Source organism: Canis lupus, chromosome X, assembly GCF_011100685.1.
Source record: "Canis lupus familiaris isolate Mischka breed German Shepherd chromosome X, alternate assembly UU_Cfam_GSD_1.0, whole genome shotgun sequence".
NCBI lineage: Eukaryota > Metazoa > Chordata > Mammalia > Carnivora > Canidae > Canis > Canis lupus.
The window spans coordinates 93,264,237-93,277,581 of NC_049260.1; the positions used below are offsets into that span (position 1 = coordinate 93,264,237).

The window sequence follows — 13,345 nt, forward strand, 5'->3', positions numbered from 1 at the left end:
GATTAACTGACTAATTTTCCAGATTTAATGAACAAGGTTTGTCTACTTTGTGTAGTTCTATTCCTTAGAAGGGTATGTGGATGGGCCAGGTGATAATGGCTCGAATTGATACCTTTTCTAGAAGGATTTGCATTCTAACCAAAGATTTTTCAAGACTGAAAAAATGGGGCTTGTTCTAATTCATGTAATTGTATTTCTTAAAGGTTATATGAAAGTGCTAGCTATTTTAAAAATTATAAATATTAGTACAACTGAAAGGGAATGGACATAAAGGCAGAAAACTACTTTTGCAATTCAAAGATAAACATTTAGACTAACATAAAGCATAGCTGAGTCTTGTTAATATTCAACTACATTCTAATAATAATAGCTCCCAATCTGACATGATTATCTAAGCCCTTCACTCTTCCAAGTTACGTGTTAGCTCTAAAAGCATAATCCTTGGCTCTTGAGCATAGTTCACTTTGAATGACCTAGTAGTCTAACTTACTATTTAAGTTTTCCATGAAATATCCTTAAATGAGTTTTGTGGAAAAATATTTTTCTTTTTTATCTTGGTGACTAATAGTAATCTTCCTTTTGATATCATAACAATCTTATTTTATTTTGTGCCAGGTCAGTCCTCATATATTTAGTACATCTTAATATTGATATGTAATTTTAATAATGATATTTTTATTTTTTTAATATCTTATTTACTTATTCGTGAGAGACAGAGAGAGAGGCAGAGACACAGGCAGAGGGAGAAGCAGCCCCCTACCCCAGAGCCTGATGTGGGACCTGATCCCAGGACTCCAAGATTATGACCTGAGCCAAAGCCAGATGGTCAACCACTGAACCACCGAGGTGACCCAATAATGATCTTTTTATTTAACATTTAGATTTTGTGGCACAAACCAACTTAGATACTACTATATGATGTGTGAGGGCCAGAACTTTGTGTCTTCTTGGACCAATTTAAAAAGAAGAAAAACCTTCCATGTTTCTTTGTAAAATATCTTTCTTTTACATCAAGAATCAAATAAATGAGCTAATTAAGACATAACCATATACATTATATACATCCAAACATTTGCCAACCAACGTTAAACACATTTTCAACATTAAAATACATTTCTCAAGGTTGAACTCACTGGAACCACAATAGTCAAGACATGCAGTGTAGGACACCATACAATTATGGCCATTATCAGACTAAACCAGATTGGGCACTTAACACATATATATTCCATATATAGAGTCTTTCATCTTGTGAGTTCAACTCATACCTTAGAAACATTAATTAAACTTTACAGTGCTGCCAGATGAAGTATAGTTATTATTGGTATTCTTTTAATCAAGCAAATAAATCTGTAGCTACTTATACAGGTAAATATACGCATAAAGGAAGAAACACAAAGACAGGACTAGTTTTTCTAATGTCCATTCCCCTATTTCAGCAGTTATGTCTCTAAAAAAGAATATGACCTTTTTCCCTTTTTTGATCACGGGGATTCTCCAAGGTGCTTGGTTTTGAGTCATCTTCAGACATTTCAGAGCAGGGGCTTGTCTGTGGACAGATACTCAGGCTCACAGAAGACTTGTCATCCACTGGTGGGATTTTCCTTCCATATAGGAGATACTGCTTGTTCAGAAGAATACGAAAAATGTTTCTGCGGCAAGCATTGTTTAGGAATGTGTCTAGAAAACACAATTGGTGGGTAAAAGGTAGTCCATGTTCCCTATCTGCCTTTTTGAAGGACCATCTTTGAAGCAGGGAAACACGGAGAAGGCAAGCCAAGCTGTGGTGAAGTAGCCAACATTACATCATAGTAAGAGCTCTGTGATGCTATCAACAGCAAGGGGCTGCTAGGGATGACTGAGATCAAACTTATGCAAAGATGATCCAACTATACAATGTGAATTCACCCTCTGCCCACCTTAGAGTTTAAGGCAAGAAACTTGACAACAAATGCTAAACCTGGTGCTCAGTACAATGTAAATAAATAACACAGATCTCATATTTTACATAAAATCATTTATCCTCTACATAAAATTATCTCATTAACTGAAGGCTTACTGACTTGGGTACATCAAACATTTGAGGATTTAACCCCTTAGCTCAGAGGTTTCACCTACAGTCATACCTGTGAACCATCTGGAAAGCAGATTTAAGGACTAAGAGTTAGGGCCAGGCCATTTTCCCTTGGGGTTTAGTTTGAGGGAATGGATCAGCCACAGATTTCTTTCTTTGGTGCTGCCAAGCACTTGCTTATTGTGGAGTTGCTGGACCTATTTTTAACCTTCCCTTCACTTTATCAATGACTCTCACTGTCCCTCCCACCCTGCTTTAAGATTTGATCTTCCAATGGCATTCAGCTTTTCTTTTTCTCAAAAGCAAGGCCGTTTTAGGTTTAAATCAGTGGCTCCCAACTCCAAATAAACAACAGAATTACCTGGGGACTTAGAAGAAAAAAAAAAAACACCTTTGCCCAGGTTTCAAACTAGTCCAACTGAATTGGAATCTCTGTGAGTAGTGACTCCATTACCATTATTTCTAAGAAGCTCTCAGGGTGAATCTACTTACCTTCAAGATTGAGACCACAGCTGTAGGTGAACTAAGTACCATCAAGATTTGAATGAGGCTGATAAGCCCTTGTACTCTTTAAAGCCTGAAATTTCACAATTATTTATTCATTCCTTTTGATAAAAATAGTCTCCTTCTCTAGGAATCCTTTTTTCAAATGCAAATTAGCCAGAGAGACTCAGTTCCTGACCCTTTAAGGTGAATGCTTCTTGGGAACAAAGGATAATACAAAAGTCCTAAGTGCCTGGAGGTAAACAGAACTAGGACTAGGCATTGCAATGGGGGGTGTGGTAGGGGGGTAAAGTTACATCAAGGGAGGAAAGAGTTCTGAGAGTACCTCTTGCTGACTTCACAGTATTGCCTGGGGCCAATCCTACTTTGTGATGGCTGCATATTTAAGATCTGGCTAAGTTTATCTCAGCAGCCAAAAGCTTATTCAGAGAAATTTAAATATTTTTATAAGCAAAACAAAGACCAGACATCAGGAATGTAGATTTGGGGCTATACATAAATGCCCAACTCTGAATTAGTCACCATATGGATGTTTCTATTGTCAAGTGATCTGTTTTTCCTGATTCCATTAAATGTCCTTTATTCCCACCAATAGCATTATTTTTCTTGCCAATTCATTTGGTCACTCAACAAAAATGTATTGAGCAACTACTCTGGGCAAGGCATGGTGCTAGATGTCATAAGGGAATACAGAACTAATACAAAATTCCATTTGTGGTTGATTTTATAGTTTTTCAAAACACTTTCACATACAATCTTATTTTATCCTCATAACCACACTATGAGATAGGTCAGGTGCCATCCCCATTTTACAGATGAGAAACAGGCTCAGGGAAGGAGGTTAAAATGACTTGCCAAAAACATGAAGCCCACAGACATAAACCAAACCCACTTTTTCTCTAAACTCAAATATGGTATTTCTCATAATTTCCAGTTTAAGCAGAAGACATGCCACAAAATTGTCTCAAGTAATAGATAAGTTAGGAAAAGACTTTCAGAGCCCCACTCACCAAGAGGGAAAAAAAAAAGAAATAAAAAAACTACTCCTTTATTGTGATGAGCCAAATCATAGTGCCTAATAGGAGACCAAGCTTGGATTCAGTTCAGGCAGGACGCGGCAGCAAGCAATGCACATTCAAGGAGACAACAATTTGGTTTTAGAGAATCAGAATTAGTCCATTCTTTGGCTGGACCCTCAATCAACGGCTGATCTTCACCAGAGGTAGAAACCAGCTCCCTCTCCTAGCCAAATCCTGACAAACACTAAACAAGCCTTGCCTGAGGACCTCTTATGATCCAGTCCCTGAGTATACAAAGACAACCCTTGCCCTCAAACAGTTCCCAATTGGCCTAGTGGGTGAGGCAGACAATTAGAGGACAGAGTGATAAAAGCTGCTGTAGGAACACAGAGAGACACCTGCACAGCCTAGGAAGGTGGGGTGGAGTAGAGAAAAGGTGGAGGTGGGGAGTTACAAAAAGCTTCCAGAGAAAATAATAGCTTCCAGAGAAAGTAATTCAATTTAAATCTGTGAGGGTAAGTGGGAATTAGCCAGGCAAGAAGAGTGGGAGGGGGCAAGGGGCCCAAAGAAGGAAAACAGGGCGCAGGTTTAAATCCTGAAGGTGAGAAAGACTAAGACATACTTACTATCTTCAAGGAAACTCGTTCTCAGGGAATAGTTTGTCCTAACCAAAACCCCTAGAGTATTGAGGGAAATCAAGGCAGCATCTCTGTCTAAAATCTGGTACAGTAATTCCTAGGCCTCTTAGCACCAGGCCTGACTTACCCCTACTTGCTGTTGGAGTGGTAGCTACTGATAATTCTTACTTTGAGCCACTAGTTCAGGAACTGGGGGGGGGGAGGTGGAGGGGTGGGTATGAGGAGAGATAAGCATGGGAAATAAGGTAATGAGAAAGAAGTGAGATAATACTTGTGCACATGTGACCACAATACTGGACAATGCTACAGGAACCAGATAAACTAAAGCAGAGTTTGGGAAAGGGCAGTCAGTTGAATGAACCCAGCCAGCTGCCTATTTTTATAAATAAAGTTTTATTGGGGTGGGGGAGTGCCTGGGTGGTGCAGTTGTTCAGCGTCTGACTCTTGGTTTCAGTTCGGGTTTGATCTCAGGGTAGTGATATAAGGCCTCATGTTGGGCTCCATGCTCAGTGCAGTCTGCTTGAGTTTCCCTCTCCCTTTGCCCCTCCCCGCTGCACGTGTGCACTCTCTCACTGAAATAAATAAATCTTTTAAAAATAAGAAAGTTTTATTGGAATACTGCCATACTCATTCATCTACATATTTTTTGTGGCTGCTTCTGTGCTAAAACAACAGAGTTCAATAGTTGGGACAGGCCATATGGCCAGCAAGAGCCTAAAATATTTCCTATGTAATCGTTTACAGAAAAAATAAATTTCTGATCCTTTGCCCTTGAATATACTAAGTACTAATAATAGATATATGGAGACTGTTTAGTGGTGGCCTAAGGGAGGAAGTGATTCAAAACATGCTACAGATTTTCTGTTCCTAGTCTGTATCAACTTTGATATGGACCTCAAAACATGACAAGAGAATATTCTTTAAAATTTTTTTTTAATTTTTATTTATTTATGATAGTCACAGAGACAGAGAGAGAGAGAGAGAGAGGCAGAGACATAGGCAGAGGGAGAAGCAGGCTCTATGCACCGGGAGCCCGATGTGGGATTTGATCCCGGGTCTCCAGGATCACGCCCTGGGCCAAAGGCAGGCGCCAAACCGCTGCGCCACCCAGGGATCCCCGAGAATATTCTTTAATAGAATGACTAAATGGGAGTATATTTGCACAAAGAAATACTACACGACAGTGAAAAATTAATTACAGCTATATGCATAAATCACAAAATTAATGTTACACGAAAAAGGCAATAATTACAGAATATATGCAATTGACAATTTTTTTTTGTAAAGCTCAAAATTAAGGAAAACAATGGATAGAAAATATAGAAGGGAAAAAAACAAAACAAAATCCAGGGTAGGGGATTGCTCTGGGGGAAGCAAAGGGGAGAACTTAGGTAGATTCAAAAGCATTGTTAAATGTTCTAGTTCTTAGTTTGGTGATGGATTCATGGGTGTTTGTTTTCTTACTATGCTCTATAAATTATATGTCACACATATTCTTCTGTATGTATTAAAATTGTATAATAGTTTTTAATTTTTATTGTTATTATTTTTTTCTTTAAAGATTTTATTTATTTATTCATGAGAGACACAGAGACAGAGACACAGGCAGAGGGAGAAGCAGGCTCCATGCAGGGAATCTGACGTGGACTCGATCGGGGTCTCCAGGATCATGCCCTGGGCTGAAGGCTGCGCTAAACCGCTGAGCCACCCAGACTGCCCCTATTGTTACTATTTTTTTAAGTAGGCTCCAAAACAGTGTGGAGCCTAATGTGGGGCTTGAACTCATAACTGTGAGATCAAGACCTGAGATGAGATCAAGAGTTAGATACCTCACCTCATTTGACTTTTACTAGTTTATTTACTCACCATTATCTTCTGAGATGGCTGCATCATCTCTTCCATTCCCTGATTCAGAGGGCTGTGACATGGTCCATCTTTGGAGGACTACATTAGAAAATAGAGAATTCAGGTTAACAGCAGTTCTCTCCCATATCTCTAGTTTTCTGGATCCATTGACTCTGGTCTCAATCAATTGCATCCTATTTCATATCTTCAAGAAAATACTCACAATTTTGGCTGGCTCATCACACCCTTCCCGGTTATCCCTTATGGTTTCGGGTCTAATATTTAGTTTTCTTCTTTCATTTAATGCTAACTTGGGAGAAAAAGCACAATTGTTCAGACTAACATCTAAAATTGGAAATCTGCCATGCCCTTTTAAATTACTATGGCTCGTGCCCCCCCACCCCACTCCCACACCCACCCGGGGGGGATTCCAGGCCAACAAACAGACCCTGGTCAAGGGGTCCTCCAGCTATTTCAGAGGGTCTCAAAGTCCAATCTCACTATGATCCAAACCAGGTCTCTATCTTCTATATTGGCCTCTTCATCAGACTACAGAGCCATGGTTGTTGGGATCCCTCTTCCACGCCGTGGTCACCACCTGGCTGAGAATTTTCTCTGCAGGTAACTATGGCTCTGACATGCTTTTGCCTAACTTACCCATATCACCAGTGAATAAAAGCTATAACTTCTATAGCAACATATCTCTTTTAAACGTCTGAGAATAACGAAAAGAAGTATACCACAAAATAATTTAAAGTGGCCAGAGATGAGCCTTGGCTTAAAGTCTCTTGGCTCCAAGTCAGGCACACAGCCAGTAAACTCCTAAAGGATACCCTCCTCTTTCCATAATCTCTAAGGAGCTTTTAACGCACTGCCCCAAGACCAACAGGATTTGTTGTGGTTACCAGCGTTCTGTTAACATCAGAAAACCAACGGCTAGGAATGCGGACAACAACTGACCACCGACGACCGTTAGGCATGCTAGCAATTCGCGGGCTTTTTCCTAAGAAAGTGCTGCCCACTGAAGCTTGAGTTCTGGTGCTTTTAACGGTTTTCAAGGATGATTGATTGACAGCAGATCTGACCAATCCTTTCATGGGAAACCCCACTCGCCTAACAGGGGCCTGATTGGAACCAAAAGCAAAAACATAAAACTCGGTCATCTCTCCACCTCTCTTTTCTGTATTGCCTCATTCTCTAAGACTCCTTCACATGATAGAGACATGGTTACCAACTGCTTTGGGGTCACATCCTTACAGTTTAATGTCCAAAGAAAGGAAAAAGCTACTTCTTTACCTCTGATTTGTATTATTCCAAGGAAGGTCTTGTATCTCTGGCCTAGGACACATGCCTACCCTTTGGAGCTGCCATTGTGTCCAGCAGAGTTTGATATTATGATTAGCCCATCCTGGGTTAGGTGCAGAGCTGGGTCTGTGGAGGGTGCAATGGGGCAAGTTACTATCATTACCTGTCCCACCAGTACTATATTGAAAGGACAGTGAAAGAGAAACAGCTCTCCAAATGAAAAGGAGTGCTACTACTAGAAGCAGGGAAGAAAGAATGCTGGGCAAATCAAAACAGCAGATGTCCACTATATAGCCTTCTCAGTTTTAATAGTGTTTAAATTGCATTTCTTGGATTCTTTTTTTTTTAAAGATTTTATTTATTCATGAGAGACACACAGAGTGAGAGAGAGAGGGAGGCAGAGACAGAGGCAGAGGGAGAAGCAGGCTCCATGCAGGGAGCCCGACGTGGGACTCAATCCCGGGTCTCCAGGATCACACCCTGGGCTGAAGGCGGCGCTAAACCGCTGAGCCACCTGGGCTGCCCCATTTCTTGGATTCTCAATGCATATCATCATATCATCTGTAAATAATTATCCTTTTTTTTCCTTTTTTCCTTTTAGATTTATACAACTTATTTCATTTTCTTGGTTTATTACATTTTAGAACCTTCAAAAAACTATAGAGGACATCTGTACCTTATTCCTGAAATTGATAGGAGAGAACTTGATCATGATGCTGGCATATGGCTTTTGAAACTCTTTCCTATATTTAGAAAGTTGTCTTCTATTCTTTTGTACTTAGAACTTTTTAAAGATTTTATTTGAGAGAGACAGAGAGCCTGACCTGAACAGGGAAGAAGGGCAGAGGGAGAGGAAGAAGCAGGTTCCCTGCCGATGCAGGGCTCAATCCCAGGACCCCAGGAATACAACCTGAGCCAAAGGCAGATGCTTAACTGATTGAGCCATTCAGGTGCCCCTGTACTCAGAATTTTTATAAGGAATAGCTGCTGGTTTTTATCTGGTACCTTTTCGCTATCCATTGACAGACAAGACTATATAAAAAATAAAAATTTTGTAAGGAGTGAAGTACAGAAATCACCTGTAAACAATAAGGAAAATAAAAACAGAATGTAGACTCCATCTTCCATGAAACTAAGAGATAAATGTTACATGAAAGCTTAACTTGTGAGAATGGAAAGCAGGTTGACAGGTAACTGAATAATACTAGCTAGAACTAGCAAAAGCACTCACAATATACTATGGACTGTTCTAAGTTCCTCACATATGTCACCCCAGCAAAAAGGTTTATTATTTGTAAAAAATGAACCAGAGAGTGATCCAGATGCTTATGATATGGCCGGTTCTGCTTGTGAAAGTTCATTGAACTATATGCTTATCATTTGTGCATTTCTGTATGTTACTTATTAGTAAAAAAGTTTTTAAAGTAGACTAAAAAACAAGTAAATGAAAATGAACCAGAGAGATTATAGATTTGAAGACAAATAAAGATAGTGGAGTGTGCTCCATTGAAAATAAGGGGAATAGGGACGTCCGGGTGGCTCAGTGGTAAAGTGTCTGCCTTTGGCTCAGAGTGTGATCTTGGGGTCTGGGATTGAGTCCTGCACCAGGTTTATTTCAGGGAGCCTGCTTCTACCTCTGCCTATGTCTCTGCCTCTCTCTCTCTTTCTCTGTCTCTCATGAATAAATAAAATCTTTAAAAAAAAAAACAGGGCTGCCATACATAACTTCACAGGCCATGCACTGTACAACTCTATGGAACACCATCGAAAATTAAGCAAATGAAAAGGAGAGATAATTATTAAATCCAGGGAGAGAAAGTTGCTTAAGGAAGGAAACGTAGTGGAATGCCTCGGAGGCTCAACGGTTGAAAGTCGGCCTTCAGCTTATGATGTGATCCCGGAGTCCTGGGATCAAGTCCCACATAGGACCTCCTACATGGAGCCTGCTTCTCCCTCTGCCTGTGTCTCTGCCTCTTTCTCCGTATCTCTCATGAATAAATAAATAAAATCTCAAAAAAGAAAGGAAATATAGCTCATTAGAATTTAAATAAAAACTTAAAAACTAGAAGAAGAAGAAAGAAGAAAGAAAGGAAGAAGAAAGGAAGAAGAAGGAGGAGGAGGAGAAGGAGGGGGAGGAGGAGGGGGAGGAGGAGGGGAGGAGGAGGGGGAGGAGGAGGGGGAGGAGGAGGGGAGGAGGGGAGGAGGAGGAGGGAGGAGGAGGAGGAGGAGGAGGAGGAGGAGGAGGACGACGGCAGCCCAGGTGGCTCCGCGGTTTAGCGCCGCCTTCAGCACAGGGCGTGATCCTGGAGACCCGGGATCGAGTCCCGCGTCCGGTTCCCTGCATGGAGCCTGCTTCTCCCTCTGCCTGTGTCTCTCTCTCTCTCTGTGTGTCTCTCAGGAATAAATAAATAAAATTAAAAAAAAAAGAAGAAGAAGAAAGGAAATGTAAGCATAATATACTACCTGGCTCAGCAGTGAATCATTTTTACATAATCATAGTGATACTGACATAATAGTTTATCCAAAAAATGCTATGACTCTGTCGAGAAGATGAAGAGGAAAGGATGGGGGAAGCTAAGAGAGCTAAATAGTCTGTGGCCATAGCACACTGAACATGCCCAAACTCACCTGATCTTAGAAGCTAAGCAAAGTTGAGCCTGTTTAGTACCTGGATGGGAAAGCTAAACAAATCATGGTGTACTGGAGGGTATTATGCTGAGTGAAGTAAGTCAGTCGGAGAAGGACAAACATTATATGTTCTCATTCATTTGGGGAATATAAATAATAGTGAAAGGGAATATAAGGGAAGGGGGAAGAAATGTGTGGGAAATATCAGAAAGGGAGACAGAACGTAAAGACTGCTAACTCTGGGAAACGAACTAGGGGTGGTGGAAGGGGAGGAGGGCGGGGGGTGGGAGTGAATGGGTGACGGGCACTGGGGGTTATTCTGTATGTTAGTAAATTGAACACCAATAAAAAATAAATTAAAAAAAAAAAGACTCTCTCCCTCTACCCCTCCCCAACTTAAATAAATAATTTTTTTTAAAGCCTTTGGCTGCTTAAAAAAAATCATGGTATATCTGTGCAATGAAATACTATGAAGCCACAAAAAAGAAAATGATGGAGCTATATGTATCCATCTGAAGGGTATCTTTGGGGATCCCTGGGTGGTGCAGCGGTTTAGCGCCTGCCTTTGGCCCAGGGCGCGATCCTGGAGACCCGGGATCGAATCCCACATCGGGCTCCCGATGCATGGAGCCTGCTTCTCCCTCTGCCTGTGTCTCTGCCTCTTTCACTCTGTGTGTGTGTGACTATCATAAATAAATAAATTTTAAAAAATGAAAGGTATCTTTGATGCATTAAGTGGAAAATAAAACAAGTTATAGCCCAATGTGTATTAACTAATTCCACTTCATTTTTGTTTTAAAATATAGATATATTTGTCTTATATACTTGCATAAGCATACTATCAGGTTGAGAAGGCAATGCAACAAACTGTTAATATAGATAATTTCTGGGATATGGTATTAGAGAGGCAGAAGGGCATATATGCACATATGGATATCTATATGGTATATCTATATCTATATCTATATCTATATCTATATCTATATCTATATCCCTCCTGCAGGGTTGCCAAGAGAATTACTTCTGGTAGATATGTTGATGGCCCAAGTTAGGGAAATGGGTAGGTTGTGGAGGGCAGGAGAGGGAGGGGGCACTCTGGGATGGTCAATAGAGGTCTTGTCCCTAGTTTCTGAGGACAACTCCTGGAGAGGCCTAGTGGCAGTTGATGGTCTTTAAGGTCTGTTGGTGACATTTGCATTAAAGACCTCTCCTCTTGATGCTGAGGGTGGCAGCTCTCTCTCCAATGAAGAGGGCCTAGACTTTAAAACCATAGTTCCCCAATTGTTGGAGATATGATCTCTGGCTACTCTACAATGTCAGCTTTGGGGGCTTAGGGAAGTCAGAGGCCTGTCTCTTGAGGCAGAGGGTAGTGAGCAGTAAAGGTTTCTGTCATAGGAAGCCTACTTGAGCAAAGTCTTTCCGAGTTTGAACTTGACCTCTTAGCCCTGTACATGTGTGGAATTGGGAGAAGCCCAAGAGGGTGGAGGCTTTGTCTCTGGGCGTTGTAGTTGGCATTAACCAAGGCTACCATTTGCTGTAAATGGTTCTGCGGGATATGTCCTGCACAAGGGTGCACATTTGAAGGTGTATGCAGGAGGAGGGTGAGAGGAGCCTGCAGTCTGCCAGCCTTGAGCCCTCATACAGGAATGCCCCTATTAGCAGAGAAAGGCAAGCTTTTTTTTTACCCTGAGGGGCACCTTTTGTGTGTGTGTGTGTGAGTGCAATTTTTCTACTCTGAGGGTTCTGACTGCTAGCAGCCAGCTTGGCTCTCTGAGAGGCACTGATATGCAGATACTAGGTTTCTAATGGGCCTTAATTAGAAGTCCTGCCAAATTAGAAGCCAGGGCTGCAAGAGGCCCTTTCCACTTGCCTCTCAGAGTGAGTCCTAGCCACTCTTCTTTGCCTTAGGCAAATTGACATAAGAAAATTACTTTGGTCAGATTAGATCAAGATGAGAGCCGAAGCACTGGTAACTCTGTCCCTATCTTCTCCTCCCCAAATCTTTTAAAAGGACCAAGAGTGGCATAATTTAAGGAAAGTGTACCATCAGCAGTTCAGAAATTGTGAAGAATCTCTTGAGGATAGAAATCAGATCTAATCATATTGATAAGAGAAGAGGAGGAGCCCCGTCTAAAACATCCAAGAGAAAATTGATGGAGCAAATCCAGAGAAAATCAAATCTCAGAATGAATACAAAAAGCGGTGGGAAGGGGGGTCCCTCAGGGCAATTAAAGAATTGCATTCAGAAAAGAAGGATCAGCTTAGCCTCTGTGCGAGCAGTGAGCAGCGGTGCCCCTCCATCCCTCGACTCATTCCAAAGTTAAAGCCAAAACGTTCACACTAAAGTGAGCTCTTTGCTTCTCAAAGTTGTCTTGTGTGAGTGTAGGATTCTAGAAAGGAAAAAAAAGAGCAGACCTTAGTATGTATAATCTAGACTTCCACAAAATATAGGGAAAAATAAAAAAAGAGAAGCACCTCTGGCCAGGAGAGAAATAACACACTTAAGTCCTGTGCTGCCGAAGTAAAATTGTTTTGGCAATTTGCAGGAATTCAGGGGAACAGCCTTTCTATCACCTCTATACCAACCCACTTTAAAGAGAAGCCTCCAGGGGTGCCTGTGTGGCTCAATCAGTTTAACTGTCCAATTCTTGATTTTGCCTGAGGTCATGATCTCAGGGTCATGAGATCCAGGCCCATGGAGCCTGCTTCAGACTTTCTCTCTCTCTCTCTCAATCTCTCTCTCTCTCCCTCTACCTAAAAATAATGTGGTGCCCTGGATGGGATACTGAAACAGAAAAAAGAACACTAGGTAAAAACTAAGGAAATCTGAATAATAATGTATCAATATTGCTTTGTTACTTTGTGATAAATGTACGGATTAATGTTAACACTGGGAAAAACTGAGTGGCTGGTTTATAGGAACTCTGTAATATTCTTGTGTCCTCTTCTAAATCTAAAACTATTCTGGGGGTGCCTGAGTGGCTCAGCTGCTTAACAGTGTCTGCCTTCAGCTCAGGTCATGATCCTAGGGTCCTACTCATTGAGAAGCCTGTTTCTCCCTCTGCCTGCTGCTCCCCCTGCTTGTACGTGCACAAGTCAAATAAATAAAATCTTTCTTGTCAAATAAATAAAATCTTTTTTATTTTTATTTATTTTTAAAAAGTTTTTATTTATTTATTCATGAGAGACACAGAGAGAGAGAGAGAGGCAGAGACACAGGCAGAGGGAGAAGCAGGCTCCATGCAGGGAGCCCGATGTGGGACTCAATCCCATGACTCCAGGATCGCGCCCTGGGCTGAAGGCAGGTGCTTAACCACTGAGCCACCCAGGGA

At 41.2% G+C, this 13,345-nt stretch overlaps 1 protein-coding gene across 5 annotated transcripts in view; it reads right to left on the reverse strand.

Moving 5' to 3' along the window:
- Positions 1-6,939, reverse strand: part of CUL4B (cullin 4B) — a 48,004-nt gene extending 41,065 nt beyond the window's left edge. The window contains exons 1-4 of one of the 5 annotated variants that reach the window (XM_038588217.1): positions 6,529-6,939; positions 6,304-6,386; positions 6,102-6,179; positions 1,468-1,680 (exon numbers count right to left, since the gene is read on the reverse strand). In XM_038588217.1, coding sequence (XP_038444145.1) covers positions 1,468-1,680; positions 6,102-6,162 — 274 coding nt within the window. In that variant the 5' untranslated portion in view covers positions 6,163-6,179; positions 6,304-6,386; positions 6,529-6,939. The other 4 variants (XM_038588219.1, XM_038588215.1, XM_038588216.1 and 1 more) reach the window with 4 other exon arrangements.
- Positions 6,940-13,345: the final 6,406 nt, after the last annotated feature.